The sequence below is a fragment of the Enhydra lutris genome, unplaced genomic scaffold (genome assembly GCF_002288905.1).
Source record: "Enhydra lutris kenyoni isolate GAN:26980312 unplaced genomic scaffold, ASM228890v2 scaffoldscaffold49, whole genome shotgun sequence".
Taxonomy (NCBI): domain Eukaryota; kingdom Metazoa; phylum Chordata; class Mammalia; order Carnivora; family Mustelidae; genus Enhydra; species Enhydra lutris.
In genome coordinates this window covers 14,519,497-14,542,604 of record NW_019154133.1, presented here as the reverse complement: position 1 = coordinate 14,542,604, position 23,108 = coordinate 14,519,497, and the positions used below count along the sequence as shown (strand labels likewise).

General features: G+C 38.2%; 1 protein-coding gene across 1 annotated transcript in view; it reads left to right on the top strand.

The window, feature by feature from the left end:
* Positions 1-23,108, top strand: part of LOC111156795 (phosphatidylinositol-3,4,5-trisphosphate dependent Rac exchange factor 2) — a 186,274-nt gene that overhangs the window by 49,218 nt on the left and 113,948 nt on the right. The window contains 6 exon segments of the mRNA XM_022517855.1: positions 547-664; positions 2,630-2,814; positions 4,811-4,972; positions 15,113-15,332; positions 15,880-16,087; positions 22,925-23,104. Of these exon segments, the coding sequence (XP_022373563.1) occupies positions 547-664; positions 2,630-2,814; positions 4,811-4,972; positions 15,113-15,332; positions 15,880-16,087; positions 22,925-23,104 (1,073 nt within the window).

The window sequence follows — 23,108 nt, the reverse complement described above, 5'->3', positions numbered from 1 at the left end:
AATTGCTATTTTAATTAAAATATAGGATGATTAATGATATGGAAGGATGAAAAAAGTTACATCACTTGGGAACCCAATGAAATGAAAGATGTTCTTCCAATTTTCTTATTGGTTTGCTTCAAAAAAGCATTAACTGTATTAAATATATGTGTCAGGAGAGCATTTAAGTGGTTTGTATAGTGATACATGATTGATTCTTCAGAAAACTGTCCATCTGGCATTTATTTATTTAAAAATGTAATTTATAATTTAAGATCTACTTGAGGCATTTAAGTAAGATACTTGGGAAATGCAGCCTATTTAGAAACATCTTTGGAAGATAAAATTTTAAGCCTAAAAAAAATCAATTTGCTAAATAATATACTTGCTATTGACTTTTTATTAGTTTCTGATGTTGATTTTCTTTCTCTTTCAAATTTTATTATCTTTAAATAAACTAGAAGAATAAATAAGATTATCAACTCTCCTAAAGCGGGTTTGTGAAATGGATATACATTTTTAGAAGCACTAATACCTCTGAGGTTTCTTTCCCCCTCCTCATTCCAGCAAGATTCCATACAATGGGTGTATAATAGCATTGAGAGCGCTCAAGAAGACCTTCAAAAGTCTAACTCCAAACCTCCTGGAGATGAAGTAGGGGATGCTTTTGACTGCAAAGTAGAAGGTGGGTTCCTTCTTCTTCTCCTCATTTGTCATAGTAGTATTCTTTTTCAGTGTGCCTGTGTCTCATCCCAAGTATTGAATATCTTCTATGTTCAAGCCACTTTCTTAAATCATTATCACCAAATAGATGTTATGTCAAATACATATGTAATAATAGCTAGTCACTAACATACCATTGTTGTAAAAACTCATCAAAAAGGGAAATCTCTCCATAGTGTTATTGTCATCCTTATTTTATGGAAGAAGAAATTAAAGCTTATTAGCTTAAGGGATTTGCCTAAGTCAGTAAATGGTAGAATGAGGATTCAAACCCAAGTTATAATGTGCTTCCTTGTTTTGAGTTTAAATGCTGTGTAGACTTTCCTAATCCAATGTGGTTCACAGACCAGCAGCTGCAGTATCCCCTGGAGAGATGCAGAAGCTCAGCCCCTGCCCAGACCTATTGAAACAGAATCTCCATTTTAACAAGAGCTGATCTGTATGTGCACTAAAATTTGAAGCCTGAGTTTAGAAAGAAAGTGTATAGTCCCTTTGAAAATACTTTCTTGATTCCAGTAACTTTTACTGTATTCTAACATTAATTGTAATGCAAGAGACAATGTAAAAATGAGAGAAAGAGAGAGATCTTTTGATAAGGACTCATACCATTTCTGTTTCCTCCGTGAAGCAACCAGCAGATTGCTGTATTACTGGCCTCTTCCTCAAGAGTAAAGGGAGAGAGGCAATTGAAATTATATTTGCATTGGACAAATACCTTGAATTATTGTTTCAACATTTTTCCACAGAAGTCCTTGAACCTTCGCTTACCTTTTCCTGGTATCTTTCCATTCACATTACTAGTAGATAACTCTGGACATCTTTATTGTACTACTAGGTTCTTCGAGACCTAGTTACACAATCCTAGCAGTTACACAATCCCCTATACACACTGATCATAAGGGCGGGGCACTCAGCAAAAGCTGTGTTTCCTCCACTCCTACAAGGCCACTGGGTAGGAGCCACTAAGATCGTGGGCGATATTAGAAATATTTCAACCATACTGGAGCACCAAGGTTATTATGACATACCAACTTTCTTAATTATTTAAACTAGGACAAATCTCAGGACCTTGTCTTGAGGCCTTTATTCCTCATTTAGAGTTAGCTCTTTTTGCTTATCATCATTAGTGCCACAGTGAAAAGGTTGATGAGATGCTCTGATAATTTATTTCTAGCTATTCTGGGACTCAATTATTCTAAGATAAACCATTATTCTGCTTTTTCCTATGTTATATTTGCTGTGTCTGCCATTCTGGGACTTAATTGTTTTTAGTTAACTAATATTCTATTTTTGCTAATTTAATATTTGCTGTTAGGTTTCTCAGGGGTTTTTCTTGCTTCAGATTTTAGGTGTTTTTATGCCAGCAGACTGACCATTGGCCAAAAACCAATAGGAAGACAGCCCAGATGAAAACGTTATTATAGCAAACAATGACATTTTCTCAGTGAGTTATCTGCAGAAGATGCTGTCTGGGGAAAATTCATGCATCCTGTCTGCTGAAAAAAATTATTATTGGATCTCCTTTCTGCTTCTTCAGAATGGCTTTATATTTTTTTCTGCATTGAACAAATATTCATTCAATGTTTGAGGCAATTTTAGGAGCCCTACTTTAAGTCATACATGGTTCTAATTAAAAAAAAAAAATTGCTTGTGTAACGTTTATAATGGTATAAATAGGCATACATATGGTCCATAGATCAAAATGGATGTGCAAAGACTAGTCATGTTAGAGTGGTGAGATTCGGACCACTCAAACATATGTTTTTTTTTTTTTTAAGTGTTCTTGTTTTTAAAAAATGTTAACGAGACATCAGATATAGCCATCCTTTAAAGAAATCTTTAAAAATTATTCGGAGAGACTCAAATTCTTTGAGGAGAGTAGCGAACCCTTCCTGAATTTGCTGAATTCATAGTGTCTTTGTTCCAGAGGTAATTGACAAGTTTAACACCATGGCCATCATCGATGGGAAGAAGGAGCACGTGAGTCTGACAGTGGATAATGTGCACCTGGAATATGGGGTCGTGTATGAGTACGACAGCACAGCTGGGATAAAGTGCAACGTGGTAGAGAAGATGATTGAGCCCAAAGGTTTCTTCAGCCTCACTGCCAAGGTATGAGCGATCCCGGGAAAACAAGGGATTTTGTTCTAAATAAAGTCCCTGACACCACCCCCACCTCCACTTTAAAATGTGTAAATAGCTGTATGTGCTTCAGCTGTCAGCTCATTCAACTTTCTTTTCTTTTTTTCCCTCATTACTCGGTATGCGTACAACCTTCCTTTTTATTGATCTCTTTTGGAGTACAGTGTGATCTTAGATGGGACTCTTGCCCAGGCAAATGTTAGTTGATTTGGCAAAGGCTTCTCTGCATTTAGTTAAGTTTGCTACATCTGTTGATTCAGTATCACGAATACCTTTTAGATGGTTTTTGTGACAGGTGGTGCTTTTTTAAATGTAGATAATCCTCTGAAAAGTATTTGAAGTCTGGAAATGTATTATAAGAAACTTCAAATTCTGCAAGTCTCATGTTTATTTCATAAAATTTCACAAGGCATAGAGATCCATTTATGAATAGACCCGCAGACATTTATGTAATTCTTAGCTGGGAAGGATATCATCTTTAGTCTTCAGACTAAACCAAGATAGGGAGGAAGGGAGTTTTCATCAAATGGATAAAATGTAAGTGAGAGATGACCCTGTGCTTGCTTTTCATGACCCTTCTGCTAAGTAAATCAGTAAAGCTCCTATTAGACACCCCCCCAGGCCTAAGGTCTAGTATTTCATCTGCTTTTCTATCACTTGGTGAGGATTCAGGTATTCCAAGTAAGAAATATGACATATAGCTTCCCTACTTTTATTTTTTCATGTTAACCCTTGTTTCATATATGAGTAGTTGAGATAGACTATGCACTATTTCAAAAATTCTTTTATGTTTTTGTTTTATATTCTGAAAGTCAACCTCAAAAAAAATTCCATTATTCTGATGATGTCCTACCACTATATATCTTTTGATATAGAATCTGTGTTTTCAAAATGCAACCACTTATTATTACATTACTAAGGCAATCCATGTAAAAGTTTGGCACCAGGTTATTAGCATCATTTTATCTCCTTTTCCTAGCTATTTCAGATTTTCAAAGTTACATGGGTTATTTTGTGTATGAGAACTGTATAAGTCTTGCAAATATTTCTATTTTACACATGAAGAAAAGAAAATAAAAGAAATTAGAAATTTAACCAAGATCACATGGCTAATGATAAAGCTAACTCTACTATCTAGAGAAGCGATTAAACAAAAAGCTTACACTTTATATTCTGTAAGTCAGTGAAGTAGAGGTGGTGAGGGAGCTCAAGTAAACATAGCATCTATATATTGTATCCCTCATCCAATATTATAAAAATGTCAGGTAAGGGTGTAACCAGTCCTTGCAATCTTTGAACAGTCATCAGTATGACACGTAATTAACTCAACTCGTTGGAAATTCTCAGCGATCGGTAGTATGCACACACACAAATACACACAAGTGCTGTCTTACAATTCATTCAAATAGCCAAAGGGATTTATTAATTGAATAAATCATAGGGATGCTTTTATCAGATGGAGCTCAGACCCTGCAACTATCATTGATTTTACTTTAGCCGAACAATTTCTTATTTATTCATTTCATCAGCAAACATTCGTTATATGCAGTCTCTATACTGGTCTCTCAGTAGAAAGTAAGGATGCCATTCTGTTGGTTTTCCTTAAGTGTTTGTTGTTCTACTACCAAACTGAGAAAAAAAAAAAAAAAAGTTCTGAGTAACTCCGACTAAAATACAGGCAGTGTGCTACCACATCAGAGCATACTGACTTATCCAGCAGGGAGTCTTTGAAGTCCACTCACTTTCCTCAGGCAACCTTTAACAGCTGGCAGAAGGCAAGCACAAGAGGCCAAACACACAAGCCCATCACTTCACTGGGATGGTTTTACTGAACACAGAAATCCCAAGCAGCTCAGGGAAGTGTGCCGAGTAGGGTCACCCTGCGTTCTAGAATTGTGAAAATTTTATTTGGCTAATTTTGAAGGTTTTCTTTTCTTGTTCCTTGTGTGTGTGTGTGTTACTCCAGATTCTTGAAGCCCTGGCTAAAAGTGATGATCATTTTGTACAAAACTGTACCAGCCTTAACTCTCTAAATGAAGTGATTCCTACTGACCTTCAGAGTAAATTCAGTGCGATTTGTAGTGAAAAAATTGAGCACATATGTCAGAGAATATCCAGTTATAAAAAGGTAAGAGGTTTATGTATATATTTTGCATGGAATTATTGTTTAAATTATTTAAATGTCCAATTTAATTCAATTCTTGATATTTTCATTACTTATGTACCAGTTTATTGAAATAGTAACATTTATATAACATTTTAGAGTTTTTAATAGGCCTTTACATCCATTAGTCTTACTTGATCTTTATAAATCTGAAAGCTATCATTATTCCACATTTTCCAACTATAATAACTGAAGTCTAAAGAATTAAATTACTAGCAAAAGATAGAGTTGGGATGTAAAGCCAGGCCACTTAATTATGAGTCAGTAGTTCTTTTCCTTTTCTCTTAACAGAGGGACTCAAACTCTCAATCAGAAAGTACATGGAACACAGTCTCCTTGAAATGTCATTTATTTGACATATTTATTGAGCACATTTTATATACCAACCACTATTCTTGGTGCTAAGAATATAGCAGCAAAGGAGAGAAGATATTCCCTCTCAGGGTACTTACATTTGAGTAGGAAAAGCAGCAAAGAATTAAATAAATCTTTACAGAGGCCCCAAAGCAAAAACAACAACAATAGCAACAAAAACGGGGTGGTGGGGGAGGGGGCCTGAGGGGGTTACAGGTAGTCATAAGGATGGAGGCTTAGGCAGGGACCAGTGTGAAGAGCTGTGGAAGCTTTTTACCTTTAGGAACTTTGGAGGGAGTTTGGATTTTCTTCTCACATCAACGAGAAGCAATCAGAAGCTTTTAAACAGGGGAATGACTTCATCTGATTAAGGTTTTAAGAAGGTGGTGCTGTGTCTTCTGTAGGAATGGATTGCAAGAGGCAAGAATAGAGACATAGAGATGAGGAGGAAATTGTTGCAATAGTCCCAGTGAGTGATGATGATAGCTTGGCCTATGGTGAAGGTGGGGGAGATAAAGAAAAGTAGAAGACATAATTTAGAGGTAGAATTAGTAGAAATTGATCTCCAAAATATATCCTCTAGTAAGTTTTTTTTTTTTTCTATTTGTGTCAATAGGAGATTGGCTAATTAAATTTTTTCCCTCAAAATGATGTTTGTTTTTTAAAATTTGGTACAGCCATACTAGGAAATATTATTTACCACAGTTTTTATGAATGTGAGTTAAGTGTGTATGTTTTATGCTCCTGGTAAATTAAGTGAGAGATAAGCCCATATGTGTCCAAATATGGCTGTGGGAGAATAGGGAAATGCAAGAATGAATACTTCAGCATTGGTTGCCTCAGGTGGGATGTGGACAAGGGGAAGAAGAATCACCGTGTTTTCCCTTAAGACTTCCTAAAATGTTTAGCTTGGGAGGTTGACTATGTATTGCTATTTTATTTTTTTATAAGTCCATTTGCATGAAGAAAAATGATACTCAAGATCACTGCTTAACTGTCACATCTGTTAATCCTCTCTCTGTGATCGCTGAGGTCAGGTCACCTATTTGAGTTTGGGAAAGATGCCATGAATATGCCTTGTTGAAGCTGAAGGACAGAAGATTCTCTTTAGTTCTCCCTTCGGTGTAAGAGAGGACAGTGCTTGGAAGTAAAATTTAAAAGGTCTAAACAAATGCAAATTAGTATTTTCCTTTAAGCACATTTTGAAGAGAGAATAATTCTATTTCAGAAATGGATTTGTATGAAGAATGACAGGGGTTGGGGCCGATTTTGGTTGTCTAACTTGTCAGTGTGTGTGTCTCATTTCTTTTTCTTTTTCCATTCATGCAAACAACAAATGCAGTAGAAATAGCTTAAAGAAATACACATGAACAAAAGTAAACTATATAAGTAAAAACAAAACAGTAGGATGAGGGTATATTATGTAGGGTATTGATTCAGCTGCTGTGAGGGGGACCAAGATAACACAGGCTTAAAACTGAAAGCTTATTTTTCACTCACATGGAAGTTCAGTTGGACGGGAGTCCAGTGGGGTGGGGCTTGATGATAATCTAGGGATCCTTCTCTATTTTTGCTCTCTCCCCTAAGACATCGCCCTTTCCACAAAGTCAAAGTTGGCTCATCAGCACCATGTCTAAGCTATAGTCCCTCAGAAGAGAAAAGAGGAAGTGGAAAGTAAAGAGTTCCTGCTGAGGGCATGACCGGGAAGCCATGCTCCTATTCACATCAGATTAGTCATTTAGTGGAAGCAGGCTGAGAAATGTCCCCAACTAGGCATTCATGTGCCCAACTAAAACTCACAGAATTGGGCACCTGGGTGGCTCAGTGGGTTAAGCCTCTGCCTTCGGTTCAGGTCATGATCTCAGGGTCCTGGGATTGAGTCCCGTATCAGGCTCTCTGCTCTGCAGGAAGCCTGCTTCCTTCTCTCTCCCTGCCTGCCTGTCTGCCTACTTGTGATCTCTGTCTGTCAAATAAATAAATAAAATCTTTTAAAAAATAAATAAATACAAATTTTTAAAAAACCGCACAGAATTTTATTAATAAAAGGAAAAAAGAGAGTATGGATTATTAGTGAAAAATTAGCAGGTACATTTATAGGTAAAGTTATATTACACTGATGATTTATAGATCCACCAGGGGAAAAGGGTGATGAGATCAGCAAGTCCTAAGACTCTAGTTAGTTGCTAATGTGGGATATAATATCTGAACTTCAGTTTCCTGATAACCAAAATAAAAGAAGAAACACAGTCTATTACATATTTATCAGCAATCCTGTGATTTATACGTGTTTCTCAAGAGAAGCAAAGCTTTTCTTAGACTGAGTTCCAAAAGAAATCTCTCACACTGAATTTCAAAGAGGTGGCACCAGGAAATGTCAGGGCAGTGCCCGTAAACATGTCCCTGAAAAAGAAATAGCAATTTGTTTTAGGTGACAGACATAAAACATAGTATACTCGTTAATGAAAGCCAGTGGCACAAGTCAAAAACTCAACTTCTCAGAAGCAAATTTGCTGCAGGATGGGGCAGGAAGAATAGGAAAATATTTACTGAATGTGTACCTATTAGGTTGTCCATAATTACTTGAGGATGTCTGCCCCCCCCATGTTTACGATCTGCATCGTAAGAAAGGTCAAAATACATGAAGTAAGTAATAATAATACTGACTACTTAACCTACTAGGAGGTCCCACCATGACAAGTGGAACGTGCTCCCTGGAGTTCTGTTTAACACAACAGTTTATAGCAATCCCCTACAGGGTCTGGCATTGCACCAAGATTTTACATAATTTTATCTACACAATCACATGAAACATCATCTATTTTATTGACGAAGTGACCGAAGCTAGAGGGGTCCAGTAACTTTCCCAAAGGCACGCAGCTGGGCACAGCTGTGGATTATGAACCTTGTTCCCCTTTATTGTAAGTTTGGTTTTTCTTTGCTTACCTGCATTTGACACTATGCTGCATAGCATATGTATTGTTCCAATTCCACAGCTAAATCCCACTATACAGCTAAACAGTATGGGTTCAACTACGAGGACAATAGCGTTTCAGCTAAGGAGAAATTATTGTGGATGGAGTAGTCAGCAATTGCTAGCTGTTGCAAGTTGGAAAGATTTGTCAGAGAGAAGAGAAGTAGAGAAAGGACTCGAGGAAAGAGAGATCTCGTAAGTGAAGACAGAGGGATCTCATAAGTGAAGGCAAAGATGTAGAAATGAGACTGATTTTATTGATGAAGAACTGGCATATTGCCTAGACTAGAAAGGAGGGTTCGAGTTGGATACCATTAAGAAGAAAACTGACAAAAATCTGATTTTTCGGGTGATATTTTAGAGTGGCATAATAATCAGATTTGTTTGTAAAAGAGTGAAAGTCGATGGTGACTTGGTCTCATGTAGAAGCATTAGGGATGGAGAGAAAAGAATCAATTCAAGTGGAGCATAGGAGGTAGGATACATCTGGTTCTATGATGGATGGGTCATGGTGGATGGAAAATGATGTTATAGCTTGGTTTCCAACCAAAATCTGGCTTGTGATAAACTGGAGAGTATGTTGGGGGTAGGATTAGAAGCAGAAGGGGCAAGGTTTTTGCCCAAATGTTGGGAGTTCTCAAAAACATCATCCTGGGGAGTAAAAAGTATCTTCCATTTTCTCGGAAGTAACTAAGAGCCTAGAAAGCTTTTAAAGCAGAGATGGACAGGTTAATGGGCAGTGATTTTAGATGATAAAAATAATATCACTGAATGTGGAAGGCTCGTGTATGTACATTATTGTTTGAGCCTCGAAACAGCCATATGTACTGAATACTCATACCATCTGCTCCTTTCGCAGGGAGATTAAGAATTTGCTTAAGGTCACTTAGCTGGCAAATAGCAGACTAGGTATCCATCCTATGGAATGCTGTCTCACTTGTTTTTATTTTTAATTTTAGAAATAAGGAGAATCTTGCAGTCAGCTAGGACTTAAGCACTTTGTAAGGTGTCCTTTTTGTCATCCCTTATTGACTACGCATATTTAGAATAATTGACTGTCTTTCTCACTAGATAGAGAAATGAGGTAACAGGAAAATATTTCAGGGATATTTTTTATTCGAACAAAATTCAAACAGTGAAGACAATAATAGCCATACTAGGTTATGTAAGGTTAGCTCCATTTGTGTAGCAAATGCATGTCCACAGAAACTATAGCATTTGTGAATATATATTTTTAATTTCCACAAACTTACTTTTAAACTATTATTAGTAACATATTTTTGTTTTCTTCCAGATGAAGGCTTCAAACACCCCTCTTTTGGTAAAACTAAATGTATCCATAGAAACTAAAATCTCAAGAAGGCTGGTTTTCCTTTATTTTGACTCTAAAAGTTTTAGGTTTTAAAAATAGAAACAAGTTGATTTCTGCCGTTTCTATAGCCAGGCTGCTGCAATCATAATTGATTTTCTGGCCAGCTGTACAGGGCCACAGATGTTTTTTAACACATGTATGAGAGAAGTTCAGACCTTATACTGGAAACTTGAATGAATCCTAAGCAAGCTTTTCATCTTCTCTGGGCAGGATGTGTGGGTGATCCAGACATAAAACTATGCACTGTTTGGAGAAACATTCTTACCCTGTGTTGTCCTTAGATCCCTTTTAAATTCTAGATTCATTCCCTGTTGGAGAATAATTCCATAATTGGGCTTATTTTGTGTATTAGGGATATTTCTTCCATATAAATATTTAATGAGCTTTCAAGAGGTACTTCCTCTTTACCCAAAACTATTACAGGTAGGAATCCATAGTCTTACTTGAAATATTCCAAGTACCTTTAATTACCAGTGCCACATAATACTCAAGTTAACCTGTGGATCAGGAAAATTGGGGCCAAAATTTTTCTCCATGTCTCTGTCCCTCAATACAGAATTTTTGTAACTCCATGCCAATGGGGTTTAACACGTAACTGAAATGGGAGACTATCTGTAAAATAGTAGCTTACCTTTGTCTTAGTTTTTATGTTTAGTCAAGTGACTGTAACTGGATATTAATGTGTTGTCATGGTTAATGATTTATGAATTAACTACCAATGCAGTAGAAACCCGTAGCTCCATTTCTGAGAATTATTTATTTGTATCAACATACAAATAGGCTTTAATATCACCTAGAGTACAAAATCAGTTATTTCTCTTGAGCCTCATACTTTTCTCTACCTCTTGTTTCATTTCTTGAACTCTGTCCTGAAAAGAGCCTCCTATACTTGCTGTCTAGACCCGCTGTCTCACTCACTTTTCATTCTTAACACACTCAAGATGGGCTCAGGTCCCCTCCATGTAACTGGGATGGCTCACTGAAGACCTATATTTTGCCGAAATTCATTCACTGTCCTCATCCTATTCCTTGTTTTAGTGGCATCTATGCAGTCAACCTTGTACTTCTCTTGAGCCTTTTTCTACCTTTGCCTGGTTTTGTCTTTTCTGGGTGGCTCAGTCACAGTGAGTGTTCTATGCTTTTTCCTTCTTTTTTCTTTGACCTTTTCTTGCAGCAGAGCTCAGCATTTGCTCCCTCCCCTTTTCTCTCTCCACCCTCCATCCCCTGGTGATCACATTCAATCTCCTGGGCCATCTGACCTCTCCGTTTGATTCTAATAGTTATCTCAGACTTCATGTGTCCAAAATAAACTTCTGATCCCGCCCCTGCATAGTTTGTCATAGTCGCTGTTTTCTCTACCTAAGAATGAGACCCACCCTCCACATAGCTCAGTCTAGAAACCTTGCGTGCATTCTTTACTCCTGGCTCTCAGATACCATTCTCTGGGTTCCACCTTCACCCCGTGCAGCCTTTTCTCACCGCTTCGATTACTGACTGCCTAGGGTGAGCCGATGTTGTCTCTCCCACAAGTAGTCTTGCTTCCTTCCTTGCCCACCGGCAGTCTGTTCTGAGGGGTTGTGAGTCTCAATCGTAGTAAGAGCTAAATCCTTCCAAAGGCCTCTGAGCTCCTAGATGATCTGTGCCTTCCCTCCACCCACGATCTCCCCACTCCTATCTCCTCTTCCTTCCCCCTCTCTGTCTGCTCTAGTCACACTGGTCTTCTTGATGTTCATAGAAGCATACCGTCCTTGGGACTTTCGCACTGGATGTTCACTCTGCTGGGAAGGCTTCTGTTCCTGTGCCCACATTCCCAGCTCTCCCTTCCTTCAAGATTTTACATAATGCCAGCTTCTCAGTGAACATTGCAATCGGCAATGCATTCTTCACCTATCTTCTGAAACTCCCAGCCCTCTTTCCCTGTTGCATTTTGTTTTCAGCTGCACTTATCATCTTCTAGCCTGATGAAACCGACTTATGTTTATTGTTGGCTTCTCACCTCACTAAAATGTAACCTCCCAGAAGCAGAAATCGGTTTCATTCACTGATGTTTCCCAAGATGCCTAGAACAGGGCATGGTTTAGAGAGCCCTGGATGTGTGATTGTTGGGTAGAACAATAAAGGTGGAGTAAGTCTGGACTGTGCTATCCAAAATAGCTTTAAAGTGTTGTGTTTCAGCTCACCTTCCCCTATACCCTGTACGTTTCTTTATCACAAAATTGTAATTTTCCTTTACAGAAAATAGTTTTTGTTTTGTTTTTTGGTTTTTTGTTTGTTTGTTTGTTTGTTTGGTCTTTCCTTGCAAGCTTCTCCAAAGCAGATCAATGAACTCTGTGTTTCTTTTGATGTTTCTAAGAAAGACGCCACGTACCAGAGTGTGTTCTCATGCACGTACTACAACTGAAACAAGAACTGTACCTACTTCATTTTAGGTTGGCATTACAGAAAGGTGGCATAATTACATATTAGGGCATGCTGTCTAGGAGTAAATTTTTTTGAAGATTTTACTTATTTATTTACACAAGCAGGAGAGGGGCAGGGGGAGAAGCTGACTGTTGCAGAGCAGGGAGCCCAACTTGGTGCTCAATCTCAGAACTCGGGGATCATGACCTGAGTAGAAGGCAGATGCTTAACCACCTGAGCCACCCAAGTCCCCCTAGGAGTACACTTTTGATCCTCAAAATGTATTCAGTAAATTTCCAGGACCCATGACTTTAAGATCCTTCTTTTGCCTCCCCCTTTCCTAGGGACAACCTAAGATGGAAGAGAGCACTGTTTCCATAAGCCTCTTTCTTCTGCAAGAGAGACTCTTAGCAGAAAAGCTTCCTCTCTGACACTCTTTGAAAGAGTTCAAGCACATTTAAGCCTGGTTACACACCTCGTCTGGTTGTATGGGGAGAGGAAACATACTATGGTCACAGACATTTGTATTGATATACATGTTGGAAAGCTATAGGAAAGTGATCACACTGGGAAAGGAATCTTCTCCCTTACCTGATCACTCTGGTAACACCCCATCCTTCTGTTCATTTCCTTCTTAGCACTTACCAAATTACTAATTATCTGGCTGTTATATTTATTATATAATTGTCATATATGCACATAGCTGGTCATATATTTATATACATACATTACATATACTTGTAATAATATAATTGTTAGATATAAGAATATTATATTGTTTTTACCTGTGTCCTACTAGACCATGAATTCTGTGAGGGCAAGGGCTGTATCTCAAGCATTTAGTGCAGAGTCTGGAATAGATGCTTCTCTTTATATGTTTGAATAAACAGGTAAAAAGTTATAATGACAGAAGGCAGAGTGGCTAGGTGGCTCAGTTGGTTAAGCATCTGCCTTCATATTAGGTTGTGACCTCAAGGTCCTGGGATCAAGCCCCAAGTTGGGCTCGCTGCTCAGCAGAGAGTCTGCTTCTCTCCCTCCCTGTGCCCCTGCCCCTGCTCATGCTCTCTCTTGCATTCTCTCTCAAATAAATACATAAAGATCTTTAAATAAATAAATAAATAAATAAACTGAAAGAAAGCAAAAGAAGCAAACTACCTATTATGGCCAATGCTGTGCCACAATAAAAGTAATTTCTGTGCCTTTGTGTGTGCCATGAAGCTTTATCTGAGATTTTTGTCCTGCAACCACAATGGAAAAGATCATCTGACTGCAAGTTTGAATCTGGCCTTAAATTCTGGGTCTTTCCCAGATAAGTCTTCAAGTCAGTTTCTTTATTAGTTAGGTGAGAGCAAAGACTAGGAATTCTCTAAATTACTCCCACTCTTTTAGTGTTTAGGATATTTTCCTTATATATTATTATCAAATTTGCTAGTAATTTTGTTGACAATTTCCTGCATTTCAACCCACTCTCATTTTATTTCCTACTATGTGCTTGACTTTACTGAGCTATGTAGCTTCAGACATGTGATTTGAAGGTACAGTTTCCTATACAGATAAAATATTTCATATTCTAATGGTGAGCTTACGTTTATAACGTGATTTTTTTGATATCACATCGTTATTTTTTAATTTAGCCTAGAAAACTTACATAGTAACCAGTGTTAGTCTGAATTTTTAATCTCTTAGTGCCCACATTACTTCCCTGCTAGTAAAAACTGTAAGGATCTGCTTATAGTTTTCAAATAAAAAGAGAACACAGAGATCATTCCATCCATATTCCTTGTTTTACTAAGAATGGTAGAAAGACATGACCTGCCCGGAATCACATCAGTTATAACTAAATTAAACACAACTAAAACACATGTAGCTGGTTGCTCTCAGTCTTTTGCTTCTGAAACTATAATCCAGTTCAATTCTATGAGATGGCTGTTTATGGTGCACAAGATAGACATGGGTATTACTGTCATGGAATTTACCATCCACTGAGATAAAGATAAGAAAATCATTCATAATTATAATGAGGGTTACAATGTGCTGCATAACCAAGGAAATTGGACCTAGATGAAGGCTCACGATGAGAATGGTGATGATTTCATAGAAGTTGAAAATGCAAAGGAGTAAATGTGGCGATGAGGGAAGAAGAACATTCTAGGCACACCAACAGCCCATACAAAGACCTAGAATGAGTAGATGGTATGTGACAGGACCTGAGAGAAGGCAAGAAGAAGCCCAAGGGGCAAGGAGAAGAGAGGTTAAGATAATAACCTAGGTGCAGATCAGACTTTGGGCAGCCATCTAGACCATGACAAGGATTAGGTGGATTTTGATCGTAAGGTTCAAAGTAGTAGAGTGGTCCTTCTTGGAAGTTATGCAGATGCCTTGAGTATCAGTTTATTTCCAGTGACATAAAAGCAGAGTCCACACCAGTCTTCAGGCTGATCCTGACCCAGATGCTCAGCAGTGATTCACAGGAGGCATGGAAGGTACAGTTGGTTCTGCTTATTGTCCTGCCCTTCTGGATCAGCACAGCCATGCCATTGCTGTCCAACCGGTTCATAGACTCAGGTTTGGGCTGGCTTTCTGACAGTGTTTGGAATAGTCCCCTCTTGATCTGGCAGCTACCCACTTCTGCCACTTGGCCTCACTTGAAATGTTGTGTTCCTACCTCAGTATCCGAGGATGCCAATTGGATTTCTCTGTCAGACTCTCAACCCCTAGCAGCCTGTGGATTTGAGTCTTAGTAATGGTACTGGTCACTTAAATTTAGGTCTTTCAGCATCTAACTTGTAATCAGAGTTTCAAAAGAATCCTATGCATTTGCTGCCTTTATTGCTTTTCTTTACTTAGAATGTGTGGGTTTTAAAAGAATGACTTAATTTCCAACAACTTATCATTTATTTCACTTGTGCCAATTGACATAATTTAATTTTTTAATATTTCGTTATGGGTGGTGGAAGTGATGAACGCTGTGTGTTCAACTGCTCTTTGTTTCTCCTTTAATTTACAGTTTTCACGTGTACTAAAGAATAGAGCCTGGCCCACCTTCAAACAGGCCAAATCTAAAATCTCCCCATTACACAGCAGTGATTTCTGCCCCACCAACTGCCATGTCAACATAATGGAAGTTTCCTATCCCAAAACATCAACCTCCCTTGGGAGTGCCTTTGGTGTTCAGCTGGATAGCAGGAAGCATAATTCTCATGATAAGGAAAATAAATCTGAGCAAGGTATGTTAGCTTTTGAAACTTCCTCAAATCATGAAACATAATTTAGGCAATTGTTAACTATTCCAGCATCCCTGAAGTAAGATAGATTCCTGGTGTCTGAACAAGTCTGAATTTTCTAAAGACAGGATTCCTCTCTATAATCATTTGGATAATTCTACATAAATGTTTATAGAATAAAAATAGAGTTATGCGTTTTTATTATCTTTCCTCTAAGAAGAACAATTGTTCTTTCCTTCCTTACGTGTATGACAGGCACAGCTTATCTTATTGTGCAGTCCATTAGTCTGAAATGGCCCTATAATGATGAGAAAAATATAGGAGGAGCAGCTTCAGGGATGGACAGTGCCATTCCATACCATCACAGTAAAGCATGAGATGGAAGGATATTTTAATCACAATTCCCATAAGCTTTAATTCCTGAATTACATTCAGCATTGGATTGGCATTTTATTTAATATAAGCCTGGGTGACTAGAATGAATTGCACTGGATCATTACTGTGTGTTAAAGGTCATAAATATTATTCTGGAATGATCTTACCTCTTCAGGGAAACTGAGCCCTATGGTGTACATTCAGCACACAATCACAACCATGGCGGCCCCTTCAGGCCTGTCTCTGGGACAGCAGGATGGGCGTGGGCTCCGGTACTTGTTAAAAGAAGAAGACCTGGAAACTCAAGATATTTATCAGAAACTGTTGGGCAAACTTCAGACTGCACTGAAGGAGGTGGAGATGTGTGTTTGTCAAATTGATGAGTAAGTATTTTATTTATTGTACTTTTCAATGTGCCTAACAAAATAGCTATAGAAAATGTGACTTTTGAACATCCATCATTCTTTCATTTTTAGAAATGTAAGATTTCATGAGTGTGAACCATACAGATCCTCTTCCTTCTAACACCTTAAAAGGGATATAACAATGCATTTTAAGGAAGCATTTAATGCCAGGGAAGAGAGTGGCAAAATTCTTTCTTATAGAAAACACTAAGAAAGTCTCAATGTGAAACTATTAAACTCAAAAATATAATGGATAGAGTACCAACTAGGTATGCAGATTTCCTGGTATCCTTTATAGAGCAGAACACAGTAAATGTATATACAACTCAGTAGATGTGTATAAAAAATATAAAATATAGCAAATCTTTAACATACTTGTTAAATGAGTAATTGTAAAATTATCTACCTCTAAGACCAAAGACAAATGAATGAACTTCTTTTTTTTTTCCCCTGATTGAATTTATGGTTTACTAAGCAATAACCCAAATAGCTGTGCCAGTCACTTGAAAATTTTTATCAAGAACAGAGAAGAGGAGGAAGTTAATTAAAACTTTTCCAAAGAGGTCGACTCTGATTCTTACTTAAAAAATTGATGGTTGGCCAATTGCCTCTACTCTGTGGCGTGCTTTGCCACATCATGGTTGTGATTGTGTGTCACGGACAGTCAAGGCAACTCTGTATAGTCACAAAAACATGGGCTTTGGGGGAACTTGGTCTCTCACCTATTAAACAGGATGAAGAATAATAACAAATTACAAGTTTGTGGTGAAAATTACAAAAATCAGTACAAAAAATAGTGCGGTGTCTAACATTATGCTTACTTCTCATTCAAGGGGTTGAAATTGGTGGATATAACTGAAGTTGGTAGAATCTGAAAATGGTATAGACACCATTTTCCCTTTTTTGTCATGCTCTCTTTATGAAGTTACACATTTAGATTGCTGTTGGTTGTGTATTGTTTAATTCCGCCCACATACACATCATCCCATACTTCCCTGGAAAATTCAGTTTTGACATAAAATATTTAGAACTTATTCTGAGCCTTTTTGGTAATTAGACATTATACAAATAAAATCTTAACTGACAGGATTTTGCTTTTTAAAACTTTTTCTTTTTTTTTTTTTTAAATCTTATTTATTTATTTATTTGAGAAAGAGAGACCACGAGGACATGTGGCACAGAGGGGCAGAGGGGCAGAGGGAGAAGCAAGCTCCCTGCTCAGGAGGGACCCCCAGTGTGGGACTTGCTCTCAGGACCCCGAGATCATGACCTGAGCTGAAGGCAGACCCTTTACTGACTGAGGCACCTAGGCACCCCGACATGATCTCTTATTTTACATGTCTTTGAAATTTAGTGCTGAAAATCACCATATTAGATGTACCATATTTTTAAGGTTATCTTTAGATAGTTACTATTTATTATGCTAATTTGTTCCGACATTTTTATCAGTTAATTTAAACTTGAAATTCTGTTTTCATGGGTTCTAATACATTAGTTTTAAAAAATTGTTTATATTATATCAGTTTACTATATTGTGACTGCCCCATTTATAGATGAATTAAATAGTTTGGGGTTGCTAAGAGAACAGGTGGCTATTTTTAGGCAATCGTATTATACTTTGGACTGTTTGAGAATGACCTTGTGACACATAAGGTAATATCTTAAGGCATAATATTTTGTTTCATTTAATAAATGGAATTTTATTGTATGATATGTTCTATTTTAGAAACTAGCTTTTTTTTTCTCCTTCAAGTATTTAGGAAGTGCACAGAGTAAGAATCTTTATTAATAAGGCAATAAATAGTGGCACTGAATCATGTATCCTAGCTCTTGGAGGGATTTTAGGAGAACATCTGGACCAATCCCACACTGCCAGTTGGGCCAAGAGTTATTATTCCTGTTTTTCAGACAAGTCCTTTACCAATGGCAGGATTATTGATGTGCCTGAGCGCATAGTACCTCAGAGACCAGGACTCTAATGCATTGACTACTCAGCACTTCCTGGCAGTTGTCCAGATTTGGCTGTCTTTGTTAATTTATTGATTTTTTTTTTTTTAAGTTCAGCTGATGTAGATATATTTTTGAGAAAATGGGTAGAGCCAAAGGGCTCCCTTTATTTGGCTTCAAATGCTTTGTATTTGAAGCCCTCATTGAAGAAAGGCGTTAAGCTATTTTTATTAACCAAAACTACTTAAAATAATTACCTATTTTTACTTAAGAGTTTCCCACTCTGTTACTCTAAAAGCCTTTCCCCTACTGTGCATGTTTATTAGGAAAATGACATGAAATGAGCAAGTGATTTGAGAAACTTCCTTGGTCTTCTCTGTGTGCACCATATAATTTAATTCTAAATATAAATATGTTCCACATAATTCAATGTGCAATATAGTCCCTTCAAAACAGTGCAGCCATCCAAGTGCCTGGATTCCCTTTTGCCCCATTCGGAGATACTGCAGTGCAGTCGAGCTTGACGAATTATTTGAAAACTAGTTACCAAACAGTTTTCTCACCATGTAGTAATTACTCTTGGTCAGACATAGATGCCTCTGCAGAGCAGAGAAGCAGATCTCGGATACTCTGCCAAGTTTTAAGAGAAATTGCTTCACAATGTCTCATGGCTGGCCTTTCTAGAAATCCTTCATTCCTGGGAAAGGGCCTGGTCCTGAGCTTGTCCGCTTACCCTGCCCCTTGGGAACACTTCTAGAAATAACATTTCCTTCAACACATAGACATTCCACTAAATGCTTCTACTTCCTTCAGATCCAAAGATGGGACTAGAGACACATTTGTTGTCTATTACCATGAAATAAGGGGATGTTGGGAATTTATTCAACATTCTATGATTCTTATCTCATTGAAGCTAAACACTTTTGTCCTTTGACGGGCTACTTTCTGGGTAATGACAGTTAGGTACTAGACATAATTAAAGGGCAAAATTTTGTGGATAATCCAAAACCATTGACAGGACTTTAAAATACAGCATTTGTGTATTCTCTCAGGGAGGAGATGAATAAAGGGTCCTGGGGGCTGGTGAAGATAGGAAAGCTGAGAACAGACCTGCCTTTTATAGGGGCCAGATGCCCCGGGCTGAGTCATGAGCAAACCTCACTGTGGGACAGACACTTAGTGACCTGGGCTTACAGGTAGAAATGGTAGGGTTGTTGGTGGAATTATCTTTGAGCATTTTGCTGGTAAATGTATGAAAAGAGGGCTCAGCTTCATAAGCACTAATGTGTATCAGAGGGGTTTATGTGCCAGGCATGGTTTTATTAATATAAGTACTGCTTGATTTCATTCCTGCAGCCCCTCTGTGATGTGGGTTATGAAACACAGGGACATAACACATTAAATCTCAAACTTAAAATTTGTTTCCAAAACTGAATTCTAGATTTCCTTACGCAGAAAGCTACTGTGACTCCCCCATGAACATGTTCCCTCTTCTCAGTCAAGTATTCCCCATATTTTCAGTTCTGCAAGGCAGACAGTGGGTGTTACTTTTGGTTCTTGTTCCTGTCCCTTCACCTCCAGGACCTTATCAAGTTTAGTCAAGTATACATCAGAATGTATCCTCCCCATCACCTTCGGCTGGGTCAGCATTGTCCCCTCACCAGCTATGCCCTCCAATGCATTCTACATTCAGCTAATGCCAGAAGGATCTGTACAAGCCAGAAGGATCTGTACAAATCTGTACAAATCATGCTTGTTCCCTGCTTAAAACCATTCCATGGCATTGCAATGCCATTAAAATAATATCAACTACATTACTGTGGCCTGTGTAGCCCTATGCACTCTACCCCTGTCATCCTTCCAGTCTCATGTCTCTGAGCTCCAGCTGCACTTGTCTTTTTCTGAACCTAGAACATGACAAACCTCCATCTGTCAGTGCTGCTCCTGAGGTCTGCGGCTAGCCTTCTAGGCACTCAGGTATCAGGCTAATACTGATCTGTAGAGAGGCCGTGCCTACTTCCCCAGAATAAGGTAGCGACTCCTCTAGCCCAGTCACATACATCATCCTTCTAGGTACCCTACTCTCTATACAGCTGATTTTTGTTTTATGTTAACAAAACCCTAAAGCCTTACAAACTTGAAACAATAGGCTTTCTCTCTTGCTTTTTCTCCATGCCCATCTGTGTCATAGAGTTTCTGCTCCACACTGACCTCACTCAGAGTTCAGGCTGACAGACCCCCTGTCAGCTGGAATGTCTCTGGTTGTCCCCTCAGCAAGAGGAAATGATGTAGGCTGCACATTTGCTCAAAGGCTTGCACCTAGAAGGGACTCAGGTAACCTCCACTTATGTCATACTGGTGAAAACAAGTTTGATGGTCATTCTTAGCCGCATGGGGGAAGGGAGGCCACCCAGCAATGCGCCCAGGAGAACTGGGATGTGGTGGATAGCACTAATGACTTCCTTCCTCTCTCCAGAGTATAGAAATGATATGCAGGGAGGGGCTGTTCTGCATCATTTGCAAAGTACATGTATATAAGAGTGTGTCTCACTCGCCCCATCACCAAAATGAGGATCACCACCATAATAACAGTCATAGCTACTTCCTAAGGAGGCTTTAGGATCGGATGAATTGTCTTAGCATGGTGACTGGCATAAGAGCTCAACAAATGTTAGGTATGATGAAAATGGTAAAGATGATGATATTTAAGTCTCACTTTAGTAGAAGAACACAGGTTGGATGTAGGATGCTGTGTACAAAAATCTTTATTCATCAAGGGTGTGAGAAGGAGATTGGGCCGCTCAGGGTTTTAACAGAGAATTAGCAGACCTAGAGTAGGTAGCTTAATATTGTACATGAACAAAAGTGAAGGAAAACTATTTTTGTATGCATAAATATTATAAAGCTAAATTTATGCATTATTACTACTTTTAAGAATCTAGAAATTTTATGCAAAAAACATGATATCAAAAATACTGCTTTTCTATCATTTGTTTGTAAACCTAACACTTGTTCCCACAGGGTCAGTGCAAGCCTGACTACAGCTGTTTAAAATGAAAAGCAAATATGTGAATATAATTCATATGACTTTAAAAAAAAACAAAAAACAAAACAAGTATGCTCGTCCCCATGACTTCTAATTTAAAAGATACGTAAAGCACAGAATACTCCTTGCAAAATGAGAACGTCTGCATCTCCTTCCTCTTTGGCATTCAGAGTTCATCTGTCTATGCAGTATAGAGCTTGGGTAATTGGAGTTAATCTAATGTTTAAGCTTTTGGGTGGAGGGAGTGAATAAATACATATCTGTCTTCCAAAAATGTAAAAGTGTCTTTGCAAACAGAAAAACTGCTTAAAATAATTTATAGCTTCGGGCCTTGAGCAGCATAACACAGCCCCCTGATTTTCACTGGTATTTAAAAGGTATAAAATGCCAAAATATTATTCAAATGTTATCTCACAGTGAGACCTTCCTTGACTATACTGTTTGAAGTCACAGCTCCATCTCCCTTCCCTTCTTTATTTTCCTTCTTAATATTTGTCACCGTGTGATATACTATACAGTTTACTTGTTTGTGGTTTGTTTCCCCTCAGTAGAACGTAAGTTCCAAGAGGACAGGGGCTTACGTTTGTTATATAAACTTCCGTATGCACAGTAAAGCAGTGCATGGTACAAGAGATGTCTCTAATGAGCTAATTAGGGAAATCCCTTAACAAATATTTACTCAGTGCACAGTATTGGGTTTGACATGGTGGGTTACACGTAAGAGGTATAAGACAGTCTCAGAGTCTTGAAACAAACATGACATTGCACTAGAAAAATGAGCGTGGACTAGGACAGAGTGTCTCCTGTACTTGGTAAATGAGAAGGTGATTGTTGGCTGCAGAGGCCATGCAAGGGCCCTTGTTAAGTTATGGTTTAATTCATTTTGCAAGTTTTACAGATTTTGTATATTAGCAAAGACTGATTCCATGTTGGCATAATTTTGAGTGAGTACTAACAGAAACTCTTGACAGCCCAAGAGTCAAATCTGGAGTGATAAAATCCATGCTACCCAGAGTCCATACCAAGTGTGGCACCAATTTAGAACTAAAGGTTGTGTTTTTGCCTCAAGCCCAAGTGGAAGAGCTTTACATTTGGGCAGATTCGCTACATACCATCGTGACTAGATTGTGGATGATATAGGCATGGTGCCTGTTGTCTCCTGTCCTCACATTGTATGCGACTCTCTTTAATGTCTTACTATTGTGATGGCCAGAACACCTGCTTATATGAGCAGTGAGAAAGAACTGACCACATGACATTCTTCCTGTCAAATAAAGACCGCTTGGGAGAAACCCAAGGCAGGGGTAGATGGGTAGATGGGTTTTTAATATCTGAGGGTAAGCCAGTGGGGATATTTAAGCACATTTAGTGTTTATTTTAATATTTGGGTAGCTCTTTAAAGTTCTCCAAGTATTTTTAGATGGTAGTGATAATGACTAGGGGAGGGAGGTGACAATCTTTATATACTGGAGTATATTCTCATTTCATTGTCACAGAGTCACATGGGCTAGTTATTATTATCCCCATATCCTAGATGCCAAAGAGAATCATCATAGTGTTGCTGTGATAACAAAACCAGTAAGTGGCGGGACGGATTACCAACACAGTTTTCTAGTCTAAATGGGGCGCTATTTCTATTACTTGTTCTGAGAGGAAAAAGTGAACTTCATACAACTGTTCTTTAATGCAATCAAAAATTAATTTTACGTGAAACAAACACTCTAAAAATATTTCTAAGCCTATCATATTCAACAAGTAAGGTAGTTCTCTGTAGCAGCCAGTTTGAAAATGTGCACTTATTTTTTTTTAATATCACATTGCAGCCTTCTGTCTTCCATAACATATTCTCCTAAATTAGAACGTAAGACACCAGAGTGCGTAGTACCACCAGAGAGTGACAACGAGAAGGGAGAGAGAAATAGCAAACGGGTCTGTTTTAATATGGCGGGAGACGAGCAGGAAGACTCGGGTCATGACACCATCAGCAACAGAGATTCTTACAGGTAA